This window comes from Nipponia nippon, unplaced genomic scaffold, assembly GCF_047370975.1.
Source record: "Nipponia nippon isolate SJK-2023a ecotype South Korea unplaced genomic scaffold, ASM4737097v1 scaffold_7, whole genome shotgun sequence".
Classification (NCBI taxonomy): domain Eukaryota; kingdom Metazoa; phylum Chordata; class Aves; order Pelecaniformes; family Threskiornithidae; genus Nipponia; species Nipponia nippon.
Genome location: NW_028262391.1, coordinates 4,306,378 through 4,334,288, shown reverse-complemented (window position 1 = coordinate 4,334,288; position 27,911 = coordinate 4,306,378). Strand labels below are relative to the sequence as shown.

The 27,911-nt window shown below is 49.5% G+C and overlaps 1 protein-coding gene across 5 annotated transcripts in view; it reads right to left on the bottom strand.

The window, feature by feature from the left end:
• The window catches only part of TNIK (TRAF2 and NCK interacting kinase), a 164,991-nt gene extending 146,631 nt beyond the window's left edge, over positions 1–18,360 (bottom strand). For all 5 annotated transcript variants that reach the window (XM_087738403.1, XM_087738406.1, XM_087738407.1 and 2 more), the window contains exon 1: positions 18,059–18,360. In XM_087738403.1, coding sequence (XP_087594529.1) covers positions 18,059–18,115 — 57 coding nt within the window. In that variant the 5' untranslated portion in view covers positions 18,116–18,360. The remainder of the gene's footprint in view (positions 1–18,058) is intronic.
• Positions 18,361–27,911: the final 9,551 nt, after the last annotated feature.

Here is a 27,911-nt window from a genome sequence, read left to right as displayed (position 1 = left end):
TCGTAAAGTATTTCCCATAGCAAGACTTCTGTATTTCTTGGTGGCTTCTTACATTGTGAAACACTCTTGTAAATTCAGGAATATGCTTTTTATTTCAAATCCCGGTGCCCCAAATTACTAGACTTGGCATGGGGGGCAAGGATTATTTAGTTTAGTTCATTTGATATATGCATTATGATAGCACTTCAGCCAAGACAAAGCAGAGGGACCTTTCTCACACAGGCATCCTAGGAAGATGCACTGGTTTTGCTTTGCAAGTCACCATGATGCCCCGTAAATCCAACCACCAGCTTTTGCTTTACAGGATCGGTTGAGCTCCCTGTCAAATTACAGCCCTGCGACACCTCCTGCCTTGGGAGCTCTCTGCTAGCTCCGGTCCCTGGAGCCAGCCGTGACATTATCTAGCCTCTGCCTAGCAAAACGCTCTTGCTAGAGCTCCGGTTTTATTTATTAGCTCTCACAAGCAGGCTGGAAACATTAACATACCGTGCACACAGCAGCAAAGCAAGACCTGTAAGACCACAGACCACCAGCCTGCTGAAGACCGGTACACAATGGGAAAACAAAGGAGGTGAAGTCCATAGCACTCGGATTTTCAACAGAGAAATCCCACCCAGCAGCAGACCAAGCCCTCCTGCAGGCACAAGGTGCCCCAGGAGCCCAGCAGCCGCCAGCTGCCCACGGCACCCCTGCCCACGGTCCTTCCCCATGCCTGGGTGCGGAGGAAGCTCAGGTCCACCCTCTCCAACCCAAAAAGAAACAACTGCACGTCCCCAAGCAGGATTTGGCCCACAGTCACAAGTGGTGAGATTAATCATGTGGGTGTAGGGATGCGAAAAGGGGATGGGAAACATTCGTAACTGCTTCTAAATTAATTGCCGTTATTGTTGTTTGATTTGCTAAACCCTCCAGGGCTAGATTTTATTTTAGAAAACTATGAACATATCAGATTAATCAACTTAAAATAAATGGGCTCAATTTATTTATTTCTGCTGTATCTACTCCTCTTTAAGCTTGGCAAGTCACTGCATTCTTTCCATTCTGTGAAAGAAAAAGAACAGGGGTTTTGATTTATTATTATTATTTTAAAGGAACCTCTACAAAGGTTTGCAAGTCTAAATCATGGCAAAGGTATGCTGTGAAGGAGGACAAGCGCAAGGCAGGAGCTGGTTTCCATACGCCACAGACGCCGGCTCGGTGCTGGGAGCCCACCAGGAGAGCCTCCACACACAGTCCAAGCAAATCAGATCTATTCACCAATATTTTAGACATACAGAGAGTGGAAAGATACCCTGTCACACAGCAAAGCCTGATGAGCAAACACAACAGGGGCCATCCTAGCGCGACACCCCCAGTCCCAGCCACACTTCTTCCAGGAAAGTCCTGCCAGCGAGGGAGAAGTTTAATCTTCTCTAGCCAGATTTCACTGTTCCTGAATCCTCTGGAAGCTGGGTGAGCATCTTTCCCCCCCCTCCAATCCCCTGCCCTCAGCTTTAGCAATGCAGCGATGCCTCTGCCAGCAAACCAAAAAGAAAAGCCCTCACATACATTATGCTGAAGAAAATTAATCTTGTGTTCCACAGAATATTAAGTGGATTACATATACAGCCTCCAAGGAGAAAAATGTTGATTTCCATGTTTCTTGTGCTATTATTCACCTCTATTAGTTTTTCTACCAGCATAAGGTTAGTCATGATAATTTCCCGTTATTCAGTGCAGAGCTCAACTGGCTCAACAGAGCAAGGGACGAGAGCAAGAGTGGGACCTCTCAGTGGCCACGAGGAAGATCAAACCGTTGTGGCACTGTTGCTGCACAGGACAACGTTCAAGGTGAAGAACACAGCCAGCTTCATTTGGTTTTGGATGACTTCATGGTGGGATCACCCTTCAGCATCAATGTCTCCTTGTAAAGGTAACAGAATAGCACGGAACCTTTAAAAGAAAATTGCTAGTATCACTTAAAACATGCCATTAAACTACATACAGCAAACATGGCGAGACGGGCATTTCGGACCCCTGGGGAATCACAGGGGGATGGAGATCCACCAACATAAACCTGAGGTGCCAGATCTGACACCCAGAAGGGAGCCCTGACCCCCGGCCGAAGGAGAACACCCCCTCCGGAGGGCGATCCCACCGTGCATGGGAGCACCAGCTCCCCACTGTGGGCACCGCAGCCGGCACCAGCACCCATCCTCAACACCCTCTGTTCCCCGCATTCCGGGTAACCATTCAAACCATTGCAAAGTGCCACCAGCTGACATACTAGAGTTTTACACTTTCTTTGCAGAGGTGTTAATGACTCTAAAAAAGCACGAGACTCAGATAAGCAGCTTTAATACCATTTAAATGCTTACCATTAGGAGAAACTGAGAGAGCTTGCAAGGGCCAGACTCTCAGAGGGCGGCATCTCCATTGAAGCTGCTGCTCATGTGAGAGGAGTGTAAATTACTCAGCACGAGTAAGCAAGATCAAAGCCACTCCGAAAGGATGCAACCCACTGCCAGTGATGCAAACTCAGCCCAAGCTTTTCTGAATATTTCACAAGCAGGCTGATGAGTTTAAAAGGCCAGAAGGAGTGTTTTGATGATGCTGCACAAAGTAAGGAAGGAAAGGAAAAGAAATACCAGGACACGTGCTTCTTTCTAGACATGATACATGACCAAGAACTCAGCCCCAGTTTGATGCATGGAGAGACCCATACTTTCCATTTCCATCTCTCTGGTCCGCACAGGGAAGAGGAACACAACTTCTCAGCTGTAATTCTCAGGCTCCATCCCCTTTTTTATAGCTCCTAGAATAATTTGAATTCTAGACAATAAACGTCAGAGCTGATAAGAGAAGCCTTATCGCATGAAGTAACTTACAGCTTCCCACGTGGGCAAGACAAAGAGCTAATGGCTACAGAAACAGATAAGGGTGCTCATAACCAGAAATCAAATCCATGCAAGAGTTTCAGCAACAACACACTGTCTCAGAAAGTAAAATGAATAGCACAACCAACTCTGCCCGACCACCCTAAATCCTCAGAGAGCTGTCTGCAGCACCCAGCATCACCTCACCCCCCCAGCAGACCCGGCTGGCCCATCACCTTCTCTTCTGGTCAGAGGGGAGGGCAGCTGCAGCAGTTTTATTGTAAGCAATGGCCGTGCGTGCTCAGCTGAGCTCTGGTCCACCTTACAGCCCCAGGCTACGGTGAGGAAGACAAATTACTACAAGACCAAGATGCCCTTGTAATCCTGTCCTTCTCCGAAGACCTGACGTATTGGAAAGGAGTATTTCATTACGCTGGGAAACCAGTTCCGCTATCAGTGTTTCCCCAGATTGCAAGTGCTCTGAAGCCAAGATGGAGTTTTCGGTCAGGGTGACAGCGAGTACCGTGCTACTGCATTCCACACTGTAAGAAAATTCAGAGTTCTGTAACCAGATCCATCAAGAACCCCAACATTCAGACATAAAGTTAACCCTGTTAACTTTAGCATCTATCCCATGGCCCAAACAAACTCCAGCACCATGTCTCACTGTTGCCAGAGATCCAGATTGTTCAGTAATACTGAAACTTGTGGCAGGCTGCCAGCAGCACGGTCGCACCTTGGCTTCCCCGCATCCCTTACTCTAAAGCAGAGATGCAGGATGTGATCCTCACCAAGTTCGTCCAAGAAGTCTAACCTGTTGGGTATTATCTCCCCATCTGATTTCCCTCCTGAAAATTGACACCTGCAAGTTATTTCCCTTCCCTCATGTCCCCAGTCTCACTCTGTTGGCAAGTATACAAGAAAAGCATTTATTCAAAGGAATTTGCTCATCAAGTCTTGCAGACACCAAAACCACATTATCTAATCTTAGGAGAGCATAGCTTAATGGCTAAAGCACAGGACAAGAGGCCAGAGGGTTTGACTTCTCCTCCCAACTCTGCCAGGGCAGCATCGCCTGTAAGTGAATCTAGAGAAGACGCTTGACCCCTCCTCACCTCGATTTCCCATGCTATGAGCCTATCCTAGCATTCCTTTCCTCACAGGGGATCTTATCTATACACTCCTCATTAGCATCTGAAAAGAGTTACGAATCTCCGGATGTGTATGTAAAGCAAAGTATGAAAGAGTGGAGAAGCACCACTGGCCCCGGAGCCTGGAGACGCATCCTCTTCAGGGTATTCAGGCAAACTGAACCGCACCGCACTCCACACCTGTGCTTAGAGAGAAATTTTAATCCTTCCCCCCTGCAAGGAAGAAAAAAAAATCCAACAATTCCTTTCTTTTTGAGAAGACTCAGAGAAGCCATTAAATTCTGGGTCTCTACAAGTCAAGGAAATCACGTGAGATTCTTCCAGCAAAGCATCCAGAGACCCCATGTTGTGGTTTAACCCCAGACAGCAACTAAGCCCCACACAGCCACTTGCTCACTCCCCTGGTGGGATGGGGGAGAGAACTGGAAGAGTAAAAGTGAGAAAACTCATGGGTTGAGATAAAGACAGTTTAATAGGTAAAGCAAAAGCCACACACACGCAAGCAAAGCAGAGCAAGGAATTCATTAACTGCTGCCCCTTGGCAGGCAGGTGTTCAGCCATCTCCAGGGAAGCAGGGCTCCATCACGCCTAATGGTGACTTGGGAAGACAAACGCCATCGCTCTGAACGTCCCTCCCTCCCTCCTTCTTCCCTCAGCTTTATATGTTGAGCATGGCGCCATACAGTGTGGGATATCCCTTTGGTCAGTTGGGGTCAGCTGTCCTGGCCGTGTCCCCTCCCAGCTTCTTGTGCCCCGAGCCTGATCACTGGTGGGGTGGGGTGAGGAGCAGAAAAGGCCTTGACTCTGTGTCAGCACTGCTCAGCAATAACAAAAACATCCCTGTATTATCAACACTGTTTCCAGCACAAACCCAAAACACAGACATCAACCGCACCAGTGCCAACAATAGCCACTGCACCAGCTGGGACTGCTCCAACACAGCAAGACCTTTGCTCCCAGATGGGTCCACAAACCCGAGTGGCAAAAGACAGTGCAGTGATGGACCAAAGGTATGTCCACTCTGGTCTAGCTACATGGAACAGAAATGTCTCAGAGGAGCAACTGGCCCAAGAACTTGAAGAAAAAAAGAAAAAAAAAAAAGGATTAGCTCTTTTTAAAAGAAAAGAGAAAAATGTCCTATTGTTCCATAATTAATGGAAAGCAGAAGAGGTTTTATGGACTCATTGAGAAACAGAGGGTGAGCATTAGAAAGCACATTTCAGTATTTCATGATCACAAGGTGAGCTGCTTGCATAATACTCACAAAGAATATAAATGCTGATATCACAAGGCAGTTATGAAACTTGGGTTTTAAATGCTGAATAACAATAACACAGCAATTAAGTCTCATAAGTGATTTTTTTCTTCTTTTTTTTTTTTTCCCCCCCCTTAACTGCAAAGTAGATGCTGCAACTCTCAACTGAGGCATGACTCTCTCCGGCAAGGTGCACACATGACGGATGCCCCCTGCTCCCGCCACCTCGCAGCACCAGAGATCCACCCCACAGCCTCGCCTCCAGTCATGTCACTTCTTCAGACCTGGGAGAGGCTGGGAACCCGCGAGGAGCACGAGAATGAGGGAATAAACCTGAATAATGGCACTTTGCAAGTTAACTGCTAAACCCTGAACAAGCTTCTCAGCCCTCCTTCCCGATGGATTTTGACACGAGCATGTGCTCTCGTGAATTGCTCCAGTGTGACCAGGACACACGGTCTCCCCTACAAGACACATAATATGGAGCAGCAAAATGTCATGAAAATCAAGGGCAAACGAACACAGAAGACAGTCCCTCCCCCTACCACCACTTCTATTTTTAGGCAGCCAGATTAGCTTGGAGCAGTTTTACTCATTTCTGATAATGAGCAGGGCTCTTGCATCTTCTCTCGAGGACGCTTCCTCTGTGCAGGCACTTCGCTTTAAACCAACAGCACGGAAGAGCTCACATCAACCAGCAAAAGCAAAACCACAACTTATTGTGAAAGGGTCTTGAGAAAGCGACTCCAGCTTTTAACTTATGCCAACATCTCCCTTGTCAACCACACAGCTTCATGTTTGGGTTTGGGGGGGTAGGGCGGAAGGGTATGGTCTGTCCACCTACAAGGCATCCCTCCCTTTGAACCACACGATAAAGGCTTTGCCTATTCAAAAGCATAATGCTTTTACTCCACCGGCTTCTCAGAGGATGGGAGCTGCTACACCTTGGAAGCGCAGGTCTCCATGTACAGGACATTTGGCCTTCCCAGGCCCGAACACGTGGGAAACATGATGGAGAGGCAGCCCAGCCATCCTTTAGCCCATAGTGCTCTACCCCAACTCAGCAACCCCAACTCCACTCATGGCAAAGAAACGATGGTCCTCTTGGGGCATCCCCAGGTCTAAGGGCCAGTCTGGAGATCACCCCAGAAGGAGCTGACACCCAGTATCCAGCTGCTCAGTGAAAAACAGCAGCACTGGTTTGCACTACCAAAGAGCAAAAACCTTCCTTACTGTGGGTCCCCTCTGGCGCTGAAGAGAGGCACGATGAGAGCTCCCGAGAGCTGCCACAGCAGCAGGACCGCTACGCTAACGGTGGGAACTTGCTAAAGAGGATGATAATTATCAAAGGAGCAAGACAAAATGAAGACGTGTAGAAGATTTGGGTTCCACTGTGCTGGCTGTTTCTTTTCAGGAAAAGATGTTCCTCCATCCCTCAGAGAGATCTGTTCCTAAGGTACCACACATCAATTTTCTGCAATGCAACCACTCGTACAGTCAATGTCCTTTGGTTGCCTCAGATTGCCTTGACAGCAACATCTGGGTGCACAGCCTTCCTCCTTCAGGTCCACCCCTTCTCATCTCCTAAAGCCTCAACCTTCCTCCATAGCCCTTCACCACCACCCTCCTGTCTCCTTGAGGACCACACCGGTGCTGCGTAAGGCAGCAGGACCTGGTGGTCTGGTCTGGACTGCTAACAGGCAAGGTCCAGAGGGCAAGATACACCTTGAAGCAGGTGGCAGCAGTGTGGGACAGTGGAATTAGACAGCTTCTCACTTGAAAAATGAAAGCATGACAGAAGCAGCCCAGGGATCTCTGGCTGTTGTGGTGTATCACTCCGGGAAGACAGAAGGCAAGGCTTCACATTTATCATCATTTTTTCTTCTGAATTTTCAATAAACTACTTGGAGTCTTCTATTTGCCCTCTGGATTACGATGTTTTAGGAAGGCCTTATTTCCATGCTTCTCTACAATTATGAGATCTAGGAAAAAATACTCCCCTCTCAAGTCAACTCCTGGTGTCAGGACTTCACAGGATTTCATGACCACAGACAAAATCATCAGGCTTTTGACAAGTCAGAAACCCTTTCCCAGGAGCACGGTGCTCCACTGCCGTACCTTCCTCTCGCCCCCCTGCTACGTGGAAGGGCAGAGAAGAGCGTGCCTGGGGCACCGACCCCCAGGCTGAGCCCAGGAGCTGGTCCACCTATCGCATCTTGGTGAGTTCCTGCCCCTGGTCACAAGCGCCTTCACACCAGGCTCTCGCTTTCTTCTGTGGGTTGCAAAAACACTCATTCAATACAAGGAAGCATTTAAGACGGCTAGTAGATGATTAACAAGTGAGCGCTCAAGCCAATTGCTATAGGAGCAGCACAGGTTCCTTACAGCCATAAAAAACTTCTCGTCCTGCACCCATTTGGCAGATGTTAGAGGCGAGGAGTTCACGGAGAGATTGTGCCTGGCAAAGCCCTCGCTGCAGGGGACGACATGGCCACAGACTGTTAGCTCTTTGCCTCGCTCTCCCCCAGCCCCCCAACTGCAGGTCTCCAGCCCAGGGCTCCCCATCAGTGGCACCCCAGGGACGTTGCCATGGAGGATCTTGTTCCCACCTTCCTGCTCTCCCATCAGCCAGGCTGCCCCCAAGACCTCACTCCTCGTGCTAAGCCCTTGCTGGGCAGCTGTTGCGAAGTTGGCCACAGCTTTCCATGCTCGCTGCAAAACTCACCACTTACCCACCTCCCTCCCATGAAAGGGCACTTGCCCTCGGGCCTGCGGAGCCCTCTGGCAGGAAGGAAAGCTATCAGGGTCCCCACCCTTGGGCAACATCACGTCAACGCAGAAGGCTGGGGAGGAGAGGTACAAAGTGTGTCGTGTGGCTCTCTCAAACCGAGGCCAAAGAAGAAGTAGCATTTCTGCTCAGGGCCTTCGCCTTTTCATGCTAGAGTCCCCCAGAGCCAAGTAAAGGTGCTTCAGCACTCTTAAGTATCAGCTATTTTTAGGCAACAATATCCTGAACACCCTTCTTCATCCTGGCTTTTATATCACACAATGAAGAAGTTACGGGGATCTGGCACTTTCTTCTTAACAGGCCATCATTAACAAGTGACTCATATTATATTGCAGCATGAGTCATCTTGGCAGAGGTCACCATCATAAGTGACAACTAGTCTTCAATTATTTCTTTCAGGTTGAATTAAAGGTATATTGTTATGCAAATTTTACATCTGCTCCATCCTATCTTTCCATCCACCGTCTCCGGAGCAACCTGGGGTTTCAGTTCATGGCCCAAACTGCCTCTGGAAGAGCTTTTCCACCACACTGTAGTTACAGGTTGTCACAAAACCTGGGCATGCCAGTGGGATGTCTTCTGAATGGGTTTTCAGCTATGGCATCTAATATCTAAAGCAGCTCTCCATCCCTCTTCGCAGTGCTGCTCCACAAGGATAACAAGCTGCTGTCCCTGCCAGCTTCCTGCTCTGTTCATACTTTACCATGATGATTTTCCAAGGATCTGGGGCTTGCCCAGTGCTCAAACACAACCACCTCCAGGCTGCCACACCACATCATTGCCCCCAAGAGCCACGGCAAAGCCCAACAAACAAAATCGCTTGGAACTATGCTCAGCTACACACGAATACTGAAGAAACTATTACAAGCCATCAGCAGGGCGGGGAGAAAAGGAGGCATTTTCAGCCATTTCCATTTTCTAGCCAAGCAGCCCCACATTTCAGCGTGACGCCAGCCCCTCCCCTCCGTTCCTGCTCCCTTCACTCACCCCACACACAACGTACCCATCACAGCTCCCCAACCGGTGAACCAGGAGAAGACAGCATCCCTGCCAGGGCAGGGCACAGTCACTGCAGGGCGCCTGGCTTGGGGAACGCGGTTTTTCCCATTAGAAAACACGGCCATTACCAGCCCAGTCACCAGTGGAACACTTTCTGTTTATATTTATAGCAGTCAAACACAGTCACACTGGCTGCGAGGTTCACTTTGGAGAGCATTTGTAAACCGCTCTCCCTACTGGAATCCCATTTAGCTATTACAGCCTCTTCAGCTATACTAACACACCAATCCCCACAGAACAGCAATGGGAAGAGCAGAGTCATCACACTATTTACTGAAGCTAATCAATACGTAAAGGCCGAAGATTTATTGCAGTGAAGACAGCCTGTCTGCATAGCCAGAAAATGCATTTAAGGCCCTTTTAATTTTGTTGCCTCGGCCTCTGGTGTTGCTCCAGGAACACAGTTTCTTTGCACACCCATCTTTCTTTCCTCCCAAAATGGTGGCATCTGCAGACACACAAGAGAAGCCCCCCATGAGCACCTACCGTGAGTATTTAGTGGGAGGATACAACACAAAAAACAAGTTTAAGGGCACTGTCCCTTCCTTTCCAGCCAGGTTTCACATGCCAGAACAGGTCTATGCCTAATTCAGCATCTCCCACTTAAGTGGGTAGCTTGGAAAATTTTGGCCTGTGTTTTGAAGAAGGTCTATGTGCCAGGTACAGGGACACAGCCTGTGCCATTCACAGGCACACTAGCCCACCATGCTGTCCTACTCCACTCAGGAGGGAACAGTTAGATCCACACTTATTTTTTTATATATATAAATATATATATATTATATATTTTATATATATTTATATATATATATATTTCTTTTATATATATATTTATATATATATGCTGTCTGCTTTGTGGGGGCACTTACAAAGTTCTTTTTTATATATATATGTATTTAAAATGTAAAAATACATATATATATATATATATATAAAAGAACTTTGTAAGTGCCCCCACAAAGCAGACAGCATTCCTGACTTGCTGTGTTTTGGGGGTGACCACCTGCAAAGCTGAGATACCACCTGGGTATCACGACTAGTGAGCCACAACCAGAGAGATCCTATGAACTGCACCATCAAAGCTCCTTCTCTGGTTTCATCTCGGTTCATCCTTTGGGGAGCAGAAGCACAGTAGGCAATAACCTGCAGGTTTTAGCGCTCCTGGAGCACCAACATTAGAAGGACCACCAACTACTGGGTAAATGCAGTTGTTTTGGTCGCTGTACCAGCTACGTGGCCCACTGTGTTAATACATCTACGAAAGATGGCAGTGAGGTAGGGAGGAGATCTGTACCTTCACCTTTGCCAGTTCATCTCAAAATCATACCAAGCTTTTATGCTTGTGTACAAAAGAGAAAGGAAGAGGCAAATATATTCCGATTTACAGGGAGATTTCTACTGCTGCCTGGACATCAAACAGCACCCAATTAGTCCTGCAAGGATCTGACCCACAAATTATGAAAATAAATGCCTCCGAAGCTTTGATCTCTTGTATTTCTCTAGCACGCTACAGCCGTTATTAGACACATTTTATTAGATTCAAGCTGTGCGATCTCTTCCTCGGCAAAGGCTCTACTGCCTCCAATGCATCCTAAAGTCTCCATCCAGCAGATTAAGGGCACGGTCCCGAACAGCCACTTCTGTCATGCACTAAACACATGACTCAGCTGGCAGTACGCTTTTTCCTGCTGAGTTTCAAAATTAGGAGCAAAGAGAATTTTTAAAAGCGGGGGAAAGTGTCAGCCACCTAAATTAAATTTTTGATTCTTTATTAGTTTCTAAAGTAATACGCATCCTATGCAATATCCTTGGCTTCGCAGAAGCGTTGCTTTCAGGAGAGCGAAACAAGTTATTTCATTTTGCACTCTGAAATACCGTTGCCGGAGGAAGCAAGCAAAAACTGTAACAAAAGATTTCACGTACTGCGAAGCTGGAAACCACACGTGCACTCACGCGAACAGACACACATCCACCCACCCTCGCTGCAGCGACAGCGCTTAAAACCAAGAGGATGTTAAACTCAGATTGCTAAGGCTTTACTCAGACGGGCAACTCACTGTTCACACTCCACTGCACAAACTAACTAAGCAGCTACTGCACTCGCCAGAGGCCACGGCTGTTTTCAGCCTGAGTGTGTTTGTAGGAAGGACGGGGCCATGCGAACCGCTCAGGTCTCACTTACAGGCAAGAGGGTGGTGTTCGCACAAAGCCATTAATATCTAATAGGGTTTCTGCAGCAGAGGAGCGTTGGTTATCTGCAGCAGAGCAAAGTGCACGCCTTCTGCTGCACGCGGGGTAACTCGGCAGCCGAGCTCAGGGCAGCACACGCTGTTTGCTCACCTACGACGGAAGGAGGAAACGTCGGTTCTCAGCAACGCCAGGCGTATCTGGATACTCCAGTGCTGGCCGCCTGATTACAATCATCCATCATTTGCTACCAACACACAACCTTGAACTTCTGGCAAGCACCACAGAAAATTAATGTGGAAAAGCAACATGCTCGATCAAAGGGGAGGAAGGTTTTCTGATTTACCATTACAAAATAAAATCAGGCGTGCAGAGAGATATAACCGAGTTCCGACTAAACTTCTTATCAGTGTTTTCCAACCTTGGTGGCTTTTCCTCTCCTTTCACTACAAGCCATTGCAGGAGCACCCCAGGGCTGGGCCCTGTGTGCTGAGCATCCTCATCCCTCTGCGGGAGGGGTATGCTTGGCCCTCGCAGAGCTCATCTTGAAACCACCGCGGAGGGGGAACACTGAGAGAGGGGGAGTCTCCGTTTCCCAAGGACTGTGTTCGTTAGACAATCCTCCTTTAGAAATCATAAGCGATTTACATGGAGAACATCAAATCTTGCTTACATAAATTGTTTTCCTGAGCCCAGAGCAGACAGCCCGTCGGTTTCACTGTGCAGCCACAGTTCAAAGCGACAAAAGGGGGGGGGGGGGGGGGAAGGAAATCAAACCTACTGGCTTTATAAGTGGGAAACACAACCCCTCATTTAATGGAGCTATCGATGCCCTAGGCTAGTGGTTTTCGACCCGCAGCCTGCTTTAATGGCTGTGTGAAAGGTAACGAAGAAGATGCCTGAGCATCAGCAAAAGCAAACCGCATGTGATGGAGGTTCCACGCTTCCCGCAGGTGAGTCGGGCACCGGCAGAGCAGCCGGGGCCGAAACTGCTGTCAGCAGGGAGGAAGAGCCAGCCAAAGCCCCGGGAGAAGGAGCGGTGCCAGCTCCCAGCACAGCTCTGCCGTGGGTCTGTGCATCACCCCGCAACGCTCCTGGTCTCTTTGCAGCTGGCAGCAAGAGGGGAAATGGCATGTATCCTCCCCGGGTACCCTGGGTGAGCAGCTGCCTTCAGGAGGTAGGTCCTGAACCCTCAACACCATCCACCCCACCCCAAGGCACGACAGCTTTTACCGATGCTGTTCCTCCACACTGTGCACCCTTTTGCCTGTTGGTAACTTTTTACCGGGGGAAGCACGGGAAATCTAACAGGATTCTCCCCATTTATATTTGAGGCATGAAGAAATGAGACAGGGATCAATACTCCGTCCTTGGTCTGCAGGTCAGAGGCAGAGAACTCCCTATATAATTACCCTTGCAAAGTGACTGGGGGTGCATTAGAAGGAGTCAGGCAAGGGTTTGCAGAGAGCAGCTCGGAGCCCGAGCCCAGGAGGTGACAGCAGCTTTCGTGTGACCTGGCCCCACGTGAATGATGACTTCCAAGGACACCTCTTCCTTAGCTGAGTAATTCATTTCTGGAGATTTACATACAGATCAAATGGAAACCATTTCCCCCCTCACCCCATGCAAACTGTACCACTACATTAACTAGAGCCTGGCAGATAAAAACCACCTTCACGCAGCAAGGATAAAAGCCTCCTCTAACTACTTCTTGCACGGATTAAAATTCAGATACTTTATTTTAAATATACACACCAATCAAATACTTAACCACTTCAAACCTCAATTCAACAAAACGGCTGTGCTCCAACATCAACCTGTTCAAGCACGTTTCGCTACAAATTCACTCCAAATTAGTAACTCTTATAGCTGACCAGCATAGGAATACTACTGAGAACAGAGAGACTCTCCATGCCTTTAAAAACGCCATAAACATCTTGTGGAAGAACTCCAAAGATGAGGAAGAATAACCACAGCACCAGTGCTGAAGGAGACATGGAGAATTGCAGAAGAGCAGCACCTGGGCTGCACAACTCCAAAAGGTGAAAAAAAGAAAAAAAGAAACCACGCAGAAAGATTAGACAGAAGACAGCCTTGTTTCTGTTGTAACTTCATGAGCACGCACACAAGAATACACATGCACGTGTAGACGATAAGTGTTTGTACCACTATCAGCACTCCTGGCTCAAGGAATGGAAGCGAGATGCAGAAAAAAAAGGCTTAGAGTTGGACATTGTCATCCCTTTGGGATGATTCAGAGACCAGTAAGTATTGTGCTGCCAAGGTTTTATGGTTAAGAAAAAAAAGGCTCAAAAATATACAAAGTACATGGACACAGTCATGGTCCATAGCTTACACATACACTGAATCACACCAGAAAAGGACAGATGAAGTCCCTGATGAAAGACCCCCAACAGCGTCCGTCCTCAGGAACTGCAGCTATATATATGTTTATTGAAGATATGTCCCAAATTTTGCACGGTAGCATATTATGTAAAACACAGCACAAATAAATAAGCTTTTCATGTCTTTTTTTAATCTCCAGAAGTCATCTCTAGTCAAATTTGTTCCTCTTTCTATTTAGGAAGAAGGTGACCTTTGCAAAAGCTGCCCAAATTCTGTCGAGCTACAGAGTTTTTTAAAAGGTGCTGGAAGAAGAAACCTAACGTAACGTTGCCAGGATAATGCTCCTGAGTGGTGGCTTGCAGTGCTTATCCCCCATTAGAACTTCTCCTAAATCTTTAATGATGCTGAAATATGCCATAAACTGATGAAGTTCTGGAAACAGGACAATGCCAGTATGCTTATTTGGTTTGGGCTTTTCTTTTTTTTTAATATGAGAGCTTTTATCTTCATTGACAATGATCAACTAATGCAAACAAATGGCCACCAAAACTTCACTTCTCTACAAAGCAAAGCTAAAGGAAGAGTAGTGACATTTTTGGGTTTCATCCAATTCTTCCCAGCAACAGCTAATACCCACTGGCTCCTTAATTCTGTGCCGTCTCCTCTCCAAGCCTGAGCATTAAAGGCCAGGCATTTCTAAAACAACTAACGATTTCAGGATCCAGTTTCCAGACAGTGCACGGTCAGCACTTTGCGAAAGTAAATAACAAAAGCTTGGGTTTTGTTAATGAGTTCAAAACAAAAGCAACATCCAGGTACAAGAAGGAAACAATTACTCCTTCCCCAAAAAAGGCTCTTTCTAAATTCCCAGGCTTGCAGGAAGCCCTTAGCCAAGCCCTACAACCCAGGTGAGCCTTTCAAACCCCCAGCCTTCAGCTGGGACCCGAGCCCAGAGCAAGTCCCTCGCCAAGCAGACAAGGAGCAGCTGTGAGCAGGGGGGGCTCCTTGCCCCAAGCCGGTCCCACCCCGGGGGTTATCAGCTCCCCAAGAGTGGTTTTCCTCCCACAGAGCTTTTATCACCTCCCACACACCTTGCAAAGCGTCCCAAATGCCTCCAGCTGTGGCAGCTACTGCAGAAGAGCCCACTGCCATCGCCGGTACATCAGCCAGAGGCCCGTCCCTGCAGATGGATGCAGCAGAAGAAAAGCTATTGACCTGAATATTTTAGAAGGATCAAGGCCACTGCCTTCAGCAAGAGATGACAAGCTCTTGCATTTGCTGAGACAAAAAAAAAGGGTGGAAAAAACCCCAGAACCCAGCCCCATCTTTCTGCTTGCTCTCCTATTGGATTCAGCTGTGCATTTACCACCAGAGCGCATAGCCCACTGCATCCCTCCTCACGCTCATTCTCCTTTTATTGCAAAAATCTGCTTCTCAAACACGCCTGTCAACAGCCTGTGCAAATCCCTGTGTTAATCATTATTCTGCTAATAGCACTGCCAGGTCATTCGGCTATTAAACATGCTGAGTGGACTAGCAAAAATATCTCCCAGCCCGTACAAAAGAACATTATAATGTAGTTTATCTTATCCCCTTGTCAGTATAATATGCAGCACTACCTGTTCAATGGCCTCATCATTTTAAATTACAGTTTTCTGCAACATTAACAATACTCATTGCCAGCACCACCACCAGAAGATCTCCATTTTAAGAATCCTTCTGAGGTTGAAGGCTTGACCCTGCCCTCTGCACTGACACGGGGACACTTGGGTACCATGGCAATGAGCACGGTGCACAATGATGGACAGAAACATGTCGCAAAGAAGGCAGGAGAGAGCCCAAAGTGTGCTTACTCGATGCACCAGGCCATGCATTTTAATCAGAATTCAGTGCTTTGTTCCTGGCCCAGCCGCCAGCACGTCAAGCAGATGCACTGCTGCGGTGGAGCTCAACTGCGTGGCCAAGATAAACTCTAGTGTGGCAAAACCAGAAGCGCCTGCTACCTCCTATGTTACCTTTCAGCCCGGCTCTACAAATCCTTCCCCGTAAGCTAGCGGGCAGAGGCAAGCTGAAATGAATGACGGCGTGCAAGGTTCTGCTTGTGCCAAGCCGTGCTCAGCCTTCGACAGCATGCTCTCGTCCTGCGAATCCACCTTCCTCCCTTGCAATGAGTAGGGAAGCCAAAGCAAAGGACGGGGTGAACCGGCAGTCAAAGGTCCACCTTTTATATATGCATTTGCTTCTTGTTCATAAAACCCAGCCTCCTGAAACATTTCGGTGACTCAAACTTGGAGATAAGCGGCCCAAGCGTTTCCTTTCCCCGCTGCTGGGAACAAATCATCCCCTCTGCCAGATTTTGAGTCACTACCTGCTCCCAGCGTTTCACACAGCCATCCCTCACCCCTTCAAACACGTAGGCACAAGAGCAATGGCTCCTCCATCCAGACTCATCTACAAACCCGCAGCGATGTGACACTTCTTTTCTAATAAATGAAATTTTGCAAGGCTTGGGGAATCACTCCTCCCTGCCATGTTTTGTGCTCAGGCAGCAAATTTACTATTGATTTCTGATTCAGACCCTGTGGAATGATTCACGCTTCTTGCCCTATCTGCTGAATTTATGACCTTTAACAATTATTCTAAGTGCTAAAAGAGCTTAGTTTAGAAGAAGATCTATTCCTTGGCAAATTAAGCTCCTATTCCCGTCTCACTTACAAACCAACACATCTCTCATCGTTTACAGGAAAGCGCCGTAGCAGGTCTCTCCCCTTGAGAGGGGGCAGAGGCCCAAGCGGCAGGCGCACCCCTGCAGTCCCCAGGGTCCTGCCGGAGCAGCCACCGCTGGGCAGGGGGACACGGCTGGGCAGGGGGACACTCCCACCCCCCCATCGGTCGGGGTTTCAGGTCCCCTTGTCTCCGGTTACCCTGAAACATCCAGCACCGCTCGGCTCACAGACCAGGCGCTGGTGGTGGGTCTCGGGAGGGGGAGGGAATATACATTTCCTCCTAAAGCGAAAACAAAACGCTGACTGTATCTGGTGTGCATTGCTATTAAAAAGCCACAAACACAGAAAAAAAAAACCTACTAAGCATGTGTGGATGCTGTTTTAAGAAGAAATAGTGCCCTAGTTCAAATAAACTTCCTAATGCAGATATTAAAAAAAAATAAAAAAATCTTATTTTCAGGGGGTGGGGGAGGAGGAAAGGCCTCCCCACCACAAATGACACTGCTTTCCTGGATTAACTCCACCAGCTTCAGCAACCTCTCTCCCAAGGCACCTTCCAGCTAGCAGGGGAAACAAGAGCTCCAGGTCTGTTTTTAAGCTGGATGGTTTCCCCGCTCCAATCTCATCTACAGGGTGTATTGCTGAGCAATCATTTACACTATTAATCAACCAGAAACTCACCAGGAAGAAAGTAGGGCAAGTGAATAAAGATAGACTTCTTTCTCTTTTTTTTTTTTTTGCACTGAAGCAAATAATATTTCTAAAAATACACTTGTGCGAGTCTTCAGCGGATTCTGCTTAATTTTATTTATTTATCTATGCCAGCAGGTTGAGAGAAGCAGCCTCGCTGTTGCCTCCCCAATAAACGCTGCTTCTCTAAATGCCTCCCCACGCTCTGTACCAACTAGCTGCTCTTTACGACCAAAAGGATGAAGAAAGGGGGGGGAAAGGAAGAAAGTTACAAGAAAAATAGACCGGGGGGGACATCAGGCCCCAGCCCACGCAGAGGCTGACACGTTTGAGGAGCCCGACATTTCAAGGGTACATGACGAGCTTCATTTTCAAGGGGGGTGAGGAGGAGACGGAGCGAAGGGGCACGGCGGGAGGGGGATGGAAACGCCGCGGGGTCCGTGCCGCTGTGGAAAAGCGGGGCCTGGCGAGCAGCCCCCGGCTCGGCGGTCCCCGTCCGTCTGTCCGTCCGCGCCGCAGGGGCGTGCGAGCGCCCCAACGCGGGGCTCGGGGGGGGGCCCACCGCGGTCCCGGCTGCAGGGAGGCGGCCCGGGGCGCCCGCCCCCAGCCCGGCCGATGCCCGGGGTCCCCCGAGGGGCCGGGCAGCCGCGGCCCCGCCGCGGGCAGGGGCGCTCACGGGCTGGGGCGTGCGTGTGTGCACACACCTGCGCGGCTGTGCCGGGGGACCTCTGCGCGCAGGCACACAGCAGAGAGCGAGGAGATACATATATATGTACATACACACGCGTACGCACGGCTACAGGCACGCACACGGTTGTATCTCGGTATTCACATGCGTGCACATACACATACATCCACGCATGCACACACACGGCCCCCGCCCCCCCCCCCCGAGGGATGGATGGATGGATGGATGGACGGACAGACGGATGGATGGATGGATGGATGGGGGCGAGGGGGCCGCTCCCGCATCCCCCCCGGGGCCCCGAGCCGCGCCTCACCCGCAGCGCCGAGAGGTCGATCTCGTCCAGGCTCCGCGCCGGGGAGTCGCTCGCCATGTTTCCGCCGCCACCGAGCGGGCAGTGGCGGCGGCCGCCGCGGCGCTGGCGCTATTTAACGCCTCTCCTCATGCGGGGCGCCGGGAAGGAGAAGCCGCCGCCGCCCCTGCCCCTGCCGCTTCCCCTCCGCCCGCAGCGCGGCTAGGGGCGGCCGCGGGCTGCCGGCAGGCAGGGCACGCCGCGGGCTGCGCCGGGATGGCGGCGGCGGCGCCGCATCGCATCGCCGCCTCCCCGGCCGAGCGCGCCGCCGGAGCTGTCTGTCAGGGCGCGGGGAGGGGGCGGCGCCGGGCCCCGCCGCGCGGGGGCGGGGGCGGGCGGGGGGCGGGGGGAGGGCAGAACATTCCCCCCCCCCCCCCCCCGCGCCCTTCCCGCCCCGCCGCGCTCCCTCAGCGCTGCCTCAGGGCGGCCGTGGGGGCCGGGGGCTCGGCCGCCGCAGCCGGGGTGGCCCCCGGGCAGCCGGGGACACACACACACACGGGCCGCTTGCTCCTGGCATCCGGACCCTGCGAAGGGGTGCGGTGGTTGGGGGCGAGGGGTCGCGCAGCGAGGAGAACGCCTGTGAGAACCGCAGTGTCTCCCGCAGGCTCCCCGCCCCGCTGCGCCTCATCGCAAAGCCCCACCAACGGGTTTATTTAGCGCATAGACACCCCCCCCCGCCCCGACAAACCGCGGGCAGAAAAATCCCGGCTCCCTGGATCCCCACCCCGGCGCCAGAGCAGTTGTGCCTGTCAAATCCGGTGGCAAAAGTTGCCGAATTTCAGGCGCCGAACCCAAATTCGGCCAGGCTGGAGTGCGGGGAAGCGCTAGGGCCTGGTCTTGCTTGGGCCAAAGGAGCGGCCGCCCGTCTGCTCCACGCACCTGGGGATGCTCGGGTCGAGGAGTGGCCCTTGTCCAGCTGGATCCAGATGCCAGATCTGGTTTTGTGGCTTCTTCCCGGGGCACTCAGGAGCCATCCCAGCCCTATTGACTCCTATGCCATTCCCGAGGAAGAATGAGATTTATGCTGCCTCTGGAATTGGCCAAAACCCTTCCAAAGCCAGCAATAGCTAGGTAGATTCAGCTTTTACTGTTTTCCTTATTTCCCTTTTTCGGATGTGGTTTCTGCCAAACCAGGTGCCATATATAAATATATATGTATAAAAAAATCTGTTGCCTTTGAGAGAACCGTATGGAAGCTGTACTTACAACATCAACTTGTGTCAGGATCTTACAATATGCAGATCTGGGAAGCGGAAACCCTACACATGAGTCAATTGGCAGGCGGATGGGATTTTCTTACGCTTTCTGGTTGGAGATGTGCTTAAAAAAAAAAGAAATACAAAATTGTATTACAAACAATCGTGCGGTCGTGGGGAGGCTGCGTGCTGTAGCTGGTGCCGGAGGTGCAGCCTCTCTGGGCTGGACTGGGATGGACAGACGGACAAAAGGCCAGAAAGGAGCTGCCGAAACCTCCCCAGGAGCAACAGGATCCGACGAGGCGGTTGCAGAAGTTGGGGCCGCAGTTGCCTCCGCCCTCTGCTCGCTGGATAGCCCGCAGCGGAGCAACTGCATCGCTGCCTTATTAGCGTTATTAGTCCCGATGGCAGCAGGGCTGCTGGGGGCTGGGGACAGGAGCGGCGGCGCCGGCGTTTCGGCTCGCGGGGCTGCGAGCGCGCAGCAGAATGTGATTTTTTTTTTATTATTATTATTTTCGTAATGAACTGCTGAAGCAGCAGGTAGCGGAAGGCGCCTGCCGTGGGTGAGGCGCGCAGGGCTGCGCAGCGCCCGCGGGGATGGCAGCCTGCCTGGATTTATCCCCTTTTCCCAAACCACAAATCATCACTCCTCGATATCTCGTGTAGTCACGAGTCCTCAAAATTTGATCAAAATGCTAAGCTCAATCAAATAAACACCGGGGACTGTCTCGTTGCCTCTGAGCACCCTCCTGACTCTTTAGTGGTGCTGGGGTGTTTTTTTTAAACCAGATGTTGTCTGTGTCTGTTCAAACCTAGGTATTGCAATGTTTTGCTCATAGTTGGGAAGCTGGAAGCAAAACTGCCTGGAAACTGGTAACAGACCAATGCGAGACTTCCTCCTGCTTCCATTGTTCTCGGGGAGAGAAGGGAAGAACAAACAGGATGAGAGAGGACACTGGCTTGCTCTAATGTGCTTTCCACCCAAGAATACACGGGATTATTCGTGAAACGCATAAGGATTTTTAAAAATAAATAATATACTCCCAATCCTGCAAATAGATGGATTGCCCTGCTCCTCAGCATGAATGAGAAATCCCAAGATAAAGTGTGATTTAATTACGATCTATCCACTGTCTATCAAGATGGTAAAAATGTAGAGGACCCTTCTGTTATCGCTGACATAAGAAATGCATAACGTGATAGCGGGAGGTGAAAGGAAAATCCCAAGGAGGGCTGTCCTTCCCAGGCGGCTCGGGGGAAAGGAGCGCTCTCAGCAGGGAGGCATGTGCCCCGTGACCGCCCGAGATGCTGGGGCTGCTGTGCAGGCTGTACTGGTGCCCGGCCAGGCTGCAGGAGGACATCCACAGCTACAGCTGGGCAGTCATTTTCTACAGGAAGCTTTTTCTGTAGAAAATGCAGTTTCCAAGGTGTTACTTTATTTTTTTTTTTTAACAAGCAGGTGTATATCTGTGCCTCTCTGTAGACTGCTTTTCTGCCTCAAGCATCTAAACAAAATTTTGCAGTTGGCGTCACTATGACCCGAAACAGAACTAGTTGAATCGGCCCAAAATATTTTGCTGTGAGTCAGTTCAGCGTGAAATTGTGTTTCCACCTGGCGGGGCCCCCCCGGGAATGGCGGCTGGACCCCGTTGTGTCTCACCGGAAAGCACCCCGTGCTCCTGGCTGTGTCGCAGCGCTGGCATGGCTATACGTGAGCTGCACTGTGGGCACGGCGCTACCGAGCCGAACGACGGCATTAAGCTGCCACATCCCGTCCTTCGTGAAGCAAGAGCCGTGGAAGAAGAGCACAACCCCTCCTAGCTCGGCTCCCCGCATCTCATCAGCTCCATACCTGGCATTTCTACTGCTGCAGAAGCTGGGATCATTTTGTGGCAAGTCGTCGGGTTTTTTTGCCATTTCGTCCCCAATCGGAAGGTGGAGAAATGTGAAAATATCATGTTTTCCTACCGAGTGGCAGTGCCCAGCCTTGGTCAGCCCCGGTGAGCAGCAAGCACCTTAATGAACCAAAGCTCGGCTGTTGGCCATGGGGGGGCTAATGTCAGCGTCACTATTTTTGATTTATTCATTGAAGGACATCGGCTCACATATAAACTATCCAGGTCATTTGACCTCTGCATAAAACTAAATTTAATTATCTAACAGTGACATCACTGTTAATTATATCATGAGAGGGTATATGCAGAAGGAGTAAATCTAAACGACACATAAGGCCTCATCTGGTTAGCAAGGGCCTCAGGTCCTTCGGGCTTTGGATCATTCTCCAAAAGATGAGGGAGAAAAGGAATGAAGCAAACCAGAAAGCACATTTGGGCCCTGTTTTGGGCGCTGTCGCATGATTTTTTCCGCCAGCTCATGTGGGTCACTTGTTCCCAATAATTCTGTGACCACTCGGCTCCACGGCTGGCATCAGCGTAATTTTTCTGGTTCCCGACGTCCAGGCTGGTTTACCCCAGTGTTTGCCCATGTAATGCAGTAGTTAAAGGACTCTGCCCAAATTGAATGGAGGATGCTGAAAAATTAATACTGTATTAAATGCATAATAATTGGGTTTTAAGCTAACATGATAACATGCAGCTGTGTTAAAAGACACTCAGAAATGAATGGCTACATGTGTCCTAACCTGCATCTATTGATCTTCTCAAATGCACTTTAACTGATTCATTATCGCTTACTGATTGCTCATCCTTTTGCTGATACGGGCTCCTCTCCTCTCCAGGGAGAGAAGTGTTTTTCCATCACATCCTTGGAGCTGAGCAGGACTATGTGTGTGAACCCTGCTGCCAGGATTTTTCCTATAGCTATATTAAAAAAAAACCCTGTATATAGTTAATCGCTCCCTCACTTAAGCATTGTTCAACTACAAAACCCTGTAATCACCGCAATGGGGGAGAAAATGGAAAATCAGCAAGGCTCTTTGGAAAAAAACCCTACCTCCACAGATTCATACCCAGGGAACAGTAGGGTGTATTTAAATAGCGCAGTCCTGGGGCACTGCAGAGAAAGAGACAGTGGATGGTACACATCCAGGAGCTTAGCTCGCCCACAGCACCCCTCCAAGCTGCTGTTCTTCCCCAAAATATTTGGCACTGAGGGCCAGCACTGCGTTTCCTTTATGCCCCTTCCACTGCAGTTGCATTTGCCTTCTCTTGAGGGCTGCCACCACGGGCCAAAGTCACCAAGGGGACAACAGCCTAGAAGCACTCCCCCAGCGAGGCCAGCAAGGTGCTAAAAGAAGCAGGACCGCTTGCTGTGCCCTTCTCTGGTTTATGTAGATCAGACTGGCTAGCCGACTCGCATGAGTTAAAGGAGGCTTTTCCAGGGCAGCAAGCGCCCGCGCCCTCTGAATCACTGCTGTATTATTTACTAGAATACTAAAATTTAAATGGAAAGTTGCAATTTTTAGGTAAAGCAAAACTGTACGCAACAACGTGTGTGCCTCCCCAGCAGATGCAAGCAGGCATTGACGCCTTTGTTGGTCTCCCATCAGCCCAGCTATAGCATCAGAGGCCTGACGCCTTGTTGATTTGGGCGATACATTTCCATGTCGCTATTTGGGAGCATGCCACACTAGCGATGTACAACTTTGTTTTGTCAATTAACCTTTCCTTTGTGCCTCTTCTGCGAAGGAAAAAAAAAAACAAAACCAAACAAACAACAAAGGGCAGCCCTGCTCTTCAGGAGGGTGTCAAGTCTTTTATAGTCATTTAAAATGTGCCAGTTGTGACTGTTTAGAAACCAATCAAAATCCCATTTTTGCCCTGCTTGCAGAAAACTTAATGCAGCCTTGCCCCCAGCAAACCACGTTCCCACAGAGGAATACTAATTCCTCCTTTCTTTGCCAAGGTCTCAAGGATAACATCAGTAAGCGTAAGGTCCAGAAGGCGTGAGCTGCTGGATCAGAGACGTTCTCCAGAACCCACCTGCCACCGCAGGGAAGTCCTCTGGGACCTCTGCCCATAAATACCTGCTTTACAACCCTGTCCACGGGACGGAACATCTGCTCCATTTTTCAAGTGCCTTTTATCAAAATTATTTAGCATCCCAATATGTTTTTTATGCTGATCAGTCTGGAGCTGAGCTACCCTAAGACAACCAGTATTTAGACTTTCTCTTTCCCTCTTCTTTTTTGGCTTGTCTTGCAGACCAAAGGCAGCCCCAGGCCTGGGAAACACCTGACCCGAAGCCACCCCCATCTGGCATTAAGCATAAATCAGTAGAACAAGAGAAACTGGCTCTATCTTTTGTCAAATGCAAATTGCTGAGAGTTAATTAAGACACATTTCAGGAACAGTGAGGTTGGTTTTTTTTTCTTTAAATGATAATCTGTCCTGAGGTGTGGGTAGGGTTCGACATCTCTCCTCGGGAAATGCGTTACAAAACTGGAACTGCGCACTGCAGTTAGCAAAGGTGCTGACATCAAAGCTCCCACAGGGCTTCGGCGGTGGCCAAACATACAGGGTGTTCAGAGACCTGTGAGATTGGAGGCAATCCAGGTACAAAACCTCCTTGGCACATGTATTTTTTCCAGATTTTAATTTATTTTTAACGATCGGTGTCTTCACCATGGCTTGTGAGATGTGTTGTTCTGCAAAGAAGGTAGAGCCACAAAGGCACTATGCTTCTGCCTTTTTGCAAGCATGTTGAATACTCATCATTTTGCCCTGCAAAAGGCAAAAGTCTTTTATATGCAAAAGAAAAAAAAAAAAAAGTTAAACCACAGAACAGACTTTCCAAGTCTGATATTTCAGGCTTCCCACTCATCATCAATGACCAAAGCAGAAGCGAGTCAGAAAACAACTGGAGGTACTTAAAGCAACTTAAAGTAATCGTCTGAGTGGTGCTTAAAGTGTTAGTGCCTGAGTAGGAAGACAGGGTTTGAGCCAACTGCTGCTGCCTTTCTGTGGAGGCTTTGCTCAGAGGTGTTTACTTCCTCATGCCTTCACGGAGATGTGGCAGTCTATGAAAGCACTCTTCCTGGAATTAGATGAAAATGATTTTAAAAAAAAAAAAAAAAAAAAAAAAAGGGTTTCTAGGTCCTGTCATAACAGGGAAAAGCTTAAAAAAGCTAACCCAAATGTTCACGGAAGGCAAGACGTGCTGCACTTTTATGAAATGGATGGAGAATTTCAAAAGCAAGGGACTTTCTGACTTGCTGAAAGACGAAATCATCATCAGAGCACCCAAAAATATTGCTTCACCATCTCAGAAAGGAGCTGCTTGGGTCTGGATTTTATGTATGGAAGGTCTTCTGCAGCGTGCTGCTGCGTGGCAGGGAAGTGGATGAAGGCTGACTTCAGGCCCAGGAGATCCTGTAGAGTTTAGATACTCTGATTTACAGCTCACATCAGAAGACTCTGCAGAAACAGCAGAATTCCTTCAGCGTCAGTTTTGTGACCCTCAGAAGGCATTTTTCAGCCTGCAATATGGAACAGCCTTCGCTCCTATGAATCCCAGCTAAAGTCATTAACATCACCTACAGATGGAAAAGTCTCCGAAAGGTGAAGAGCCGGACAAGAGCCCTGGCCAATATGGCCACGTCCTCACCACTGCCATTTGGCCTAATGACTAATGCTGTTAATGCAACTGCAAACATAGCACAAAAGGGTGGCTAACCCGTCAAGGGCCGTGAAGATTACACCACGCCACCAAGAAATACCTCCAGAAAGCCACAAGGACAGACAAGCAGGACTCTGAGTTATTAAAAGCAGGGGAAAAGTCCTTGAAACACAAGTGTCAGGTAGTCCTAGGAGGCAAGCCCATGAAGAAGGGAGAAGGGGTCACCTAGCTGTGCAACATCCCACTGGTCAGCAGAGACCTGGAAATGAAGTGACATCCAGGATGGGAAAAGCATGGTCAACACTTGGTTCAGCTCAGGGATATACAGAACAAAAGAAAACAGGTATATTTAGACAAGTTGATGATTTTAGTGTCAACACGTGATTTCTGAGAAACTACCAAAACACCAGGCAGGAAACTAGGTGGTTTTGAGAATGTCTATGAAAGGCGTGCTGCATGTTCAGTGGAATGACTCCATCTTGAGTTAAGAGAGCAGAAAAGAGTGGGCCAGTCCTCGGAGCCGGAGCCGGGGGAAACCCTGCCCACATCTGCGCCTGCAGTCTGGGCTCTGACGAGTAGGTTACAACAAGGAAGCCATCAGCAGGGAACTAAATAGGAGAGTCAGAAAAACCTTGGCAAGAAAGGTAGATCAACCCCAAATGACAAAGATGTGACCGAGCCTGAATTCCCCTGTGCACCAGTGCTGGAGTGGGAAGGATGAACTGGAAAATTTCCTTTGAAATTCTGGCCCCTACGGGCTCAAAGCAGCCAGCGTGTTAGAGAGACTTTTAAAAGTGACATTATATACTTAATGAATCTGGGGGGTTCAGAAGTTTGTGGTTGTCAGTTTGTGGCTCCTGGCACTGGCAGTACTGTAGCTTGCCAGAGGTTACCGGGAGCTCTGCCCCCCTAATGGTTACAAGATCAATCCCTTGAAAGCATGCGGTGATGAGTGGGAAGAGATGCACCACAGATGACGGCAACTGGAGAGTGACTTTTTTGTCCATCGTTACTGTCTGACACCGTCAAAGCGGTGCTCCAGCCACGTCCAGTGCAAGGCTCCAGAGAGCTGAGACACCAGTTCACCGGGATCTTCTCTTGTTGCTCTGTTCGCAGAAAACATTTTGAAAAGTCACGTCAAGTTTGCATCATTGAAATGTCTAGTTTATAGTTGAGTTTGGAGGTAGGACCACTTTTTTGATACTGTTGTATTAACATGGTGTTTGTCCGTACACTGCACTGTTACTGGTGCTTTTCTAAACCAGCCTTTGCTGAGGAGCCGTCTGAAAACTTTGGGACAGTGGCAAAGGCAGGAGATATTTTTGTGCCCTTGTCTACTGGATGAGATCAAACCTGTTTTGACAGCAAGCGTCCTCCTCCCTGGTGCACATCAAGGGGGCTGTAAAATTGAGCCAGCGTCTCGGTCCACCTCCACGTCCTACTTGACCAAAGCGAATTGCACTGAGTTGTGTCCTGTTGTCCCCCTCCGCCGTGGGCCTGTGCACGGACAGAGGGTGCATGCAGCTGGCTGTGAGATGGGCTGTGCAATGCCACCCGGGTGGGAAGTCTGTCCTGCTGCCACGTGGGGAGAGCTGGGACTCGCAGCGGGACCGGACCGCACACAGCAGCTGTTGGCCCCATCCCATCTCCTCCCATTCTGGCTCTGCTCTGCCATCTCAGTGAGAGAGGGCCCTGGCGACGTTGCATGAAAGAAAGGTTGGCGAGAAGGGTGCAGCAGCAACGTGAGGGAAACTGAGGATACTTCCCAAACGGATTCATTTCTTGCCATCCATTCCAGGCCACTTGACTTTTAATAACACATCCACCATGCACTCAATGAAGAAATAATAATGGGAAGAGAAAGAGTCCTGAGAGCTGAAAACATGCAATTTCCCTTACCTGCGATAAATGACAGCCCCGTCACGGCATGAAATAAAGTCAGGAGGTGTTGCTGTAAAATAGCCAATACATCATTAAAATAAAGAGGGAACAATCTGCATGTGTGCCTTGACTGCTGAAGGAGGGAATGGACTGAGTCTGCCCTGAAGAAGTGCAGAGTGACCGCTAAGGGCACACATTCAGGCTGTCGCTGCAGCGGGAGGTAAACAGGCGGACACAGAGGTGGCTGAGGCGGTGAGACAAGCCGGACGGGGATGACAACCCAGAGTGATGTGCAGTGGAGATATTTTGAAGACACTGAGCTGGATTCTGTGGTGAGCAGCATTGTCCGGAGGTCGCTTGGCACATGGTGGGTAGATGCAGTGAACCCACCAGTGCTGCCCACCCTGGTCCCATCGCCAGTCCCTCCTGCCCCGCTGCCTCCAGCCCCTGCCCCTCGCCTTGCTCCCCCATCCCACGTGCCCTGCTCCCCCTCCACCACCTCCACATCCCAAATGAGGGTGCATAAATAGATATTCATCTGGAGCTTTCCACCTGGAGAGACATCAGTAGGACCCACGTGTCGGTCAGAAAGAAATATTCGTAGGATTAAATACTAAAGCTCATCTCCTACAAGCAATGCTTGCACTGATTTCAGCTGGTCATCAGTGGCAGGACCTAACCAAAGACACTCATTGTTCAAGTTCGTTAGTGAAATCCCCAAGCCTTAAGACCACAGCAAGCTGCAGATATCTCCAGAGGGATAAATCCCCTCCGAACCGCAGCACATCTCCAAAATGCATGGAGGGGAGGTGCCGACAGCCCTGCAAGAGACCTCTCTGCAAAAATTCTCTGGATTATTTAGCTGTTAAAGAAGATTTCAGTGCTTTACACAGTATCTTAAGAAGCAAGTTAGACATATCCTAACAGAAAAATCCGCTATCCGCTACGTAGGCAGGTGGGAGATTTAGCACTTTATGAGCAATCACGCTCCCAGAAGCACCAAATGACATGTGCAGCAAAGTATGAGTTTTGCAGGTGCCGTAGCTGACACAGGCTGTTTGCTGAAAAGGAATTAGCCTTTTCCTCAGCAAAACTGAGCATTAAGAGCTAGCCTGACTGCGAGTCAATGGCAATTAGGCTGCCAAAAGCCAAGGTTGCTTTTG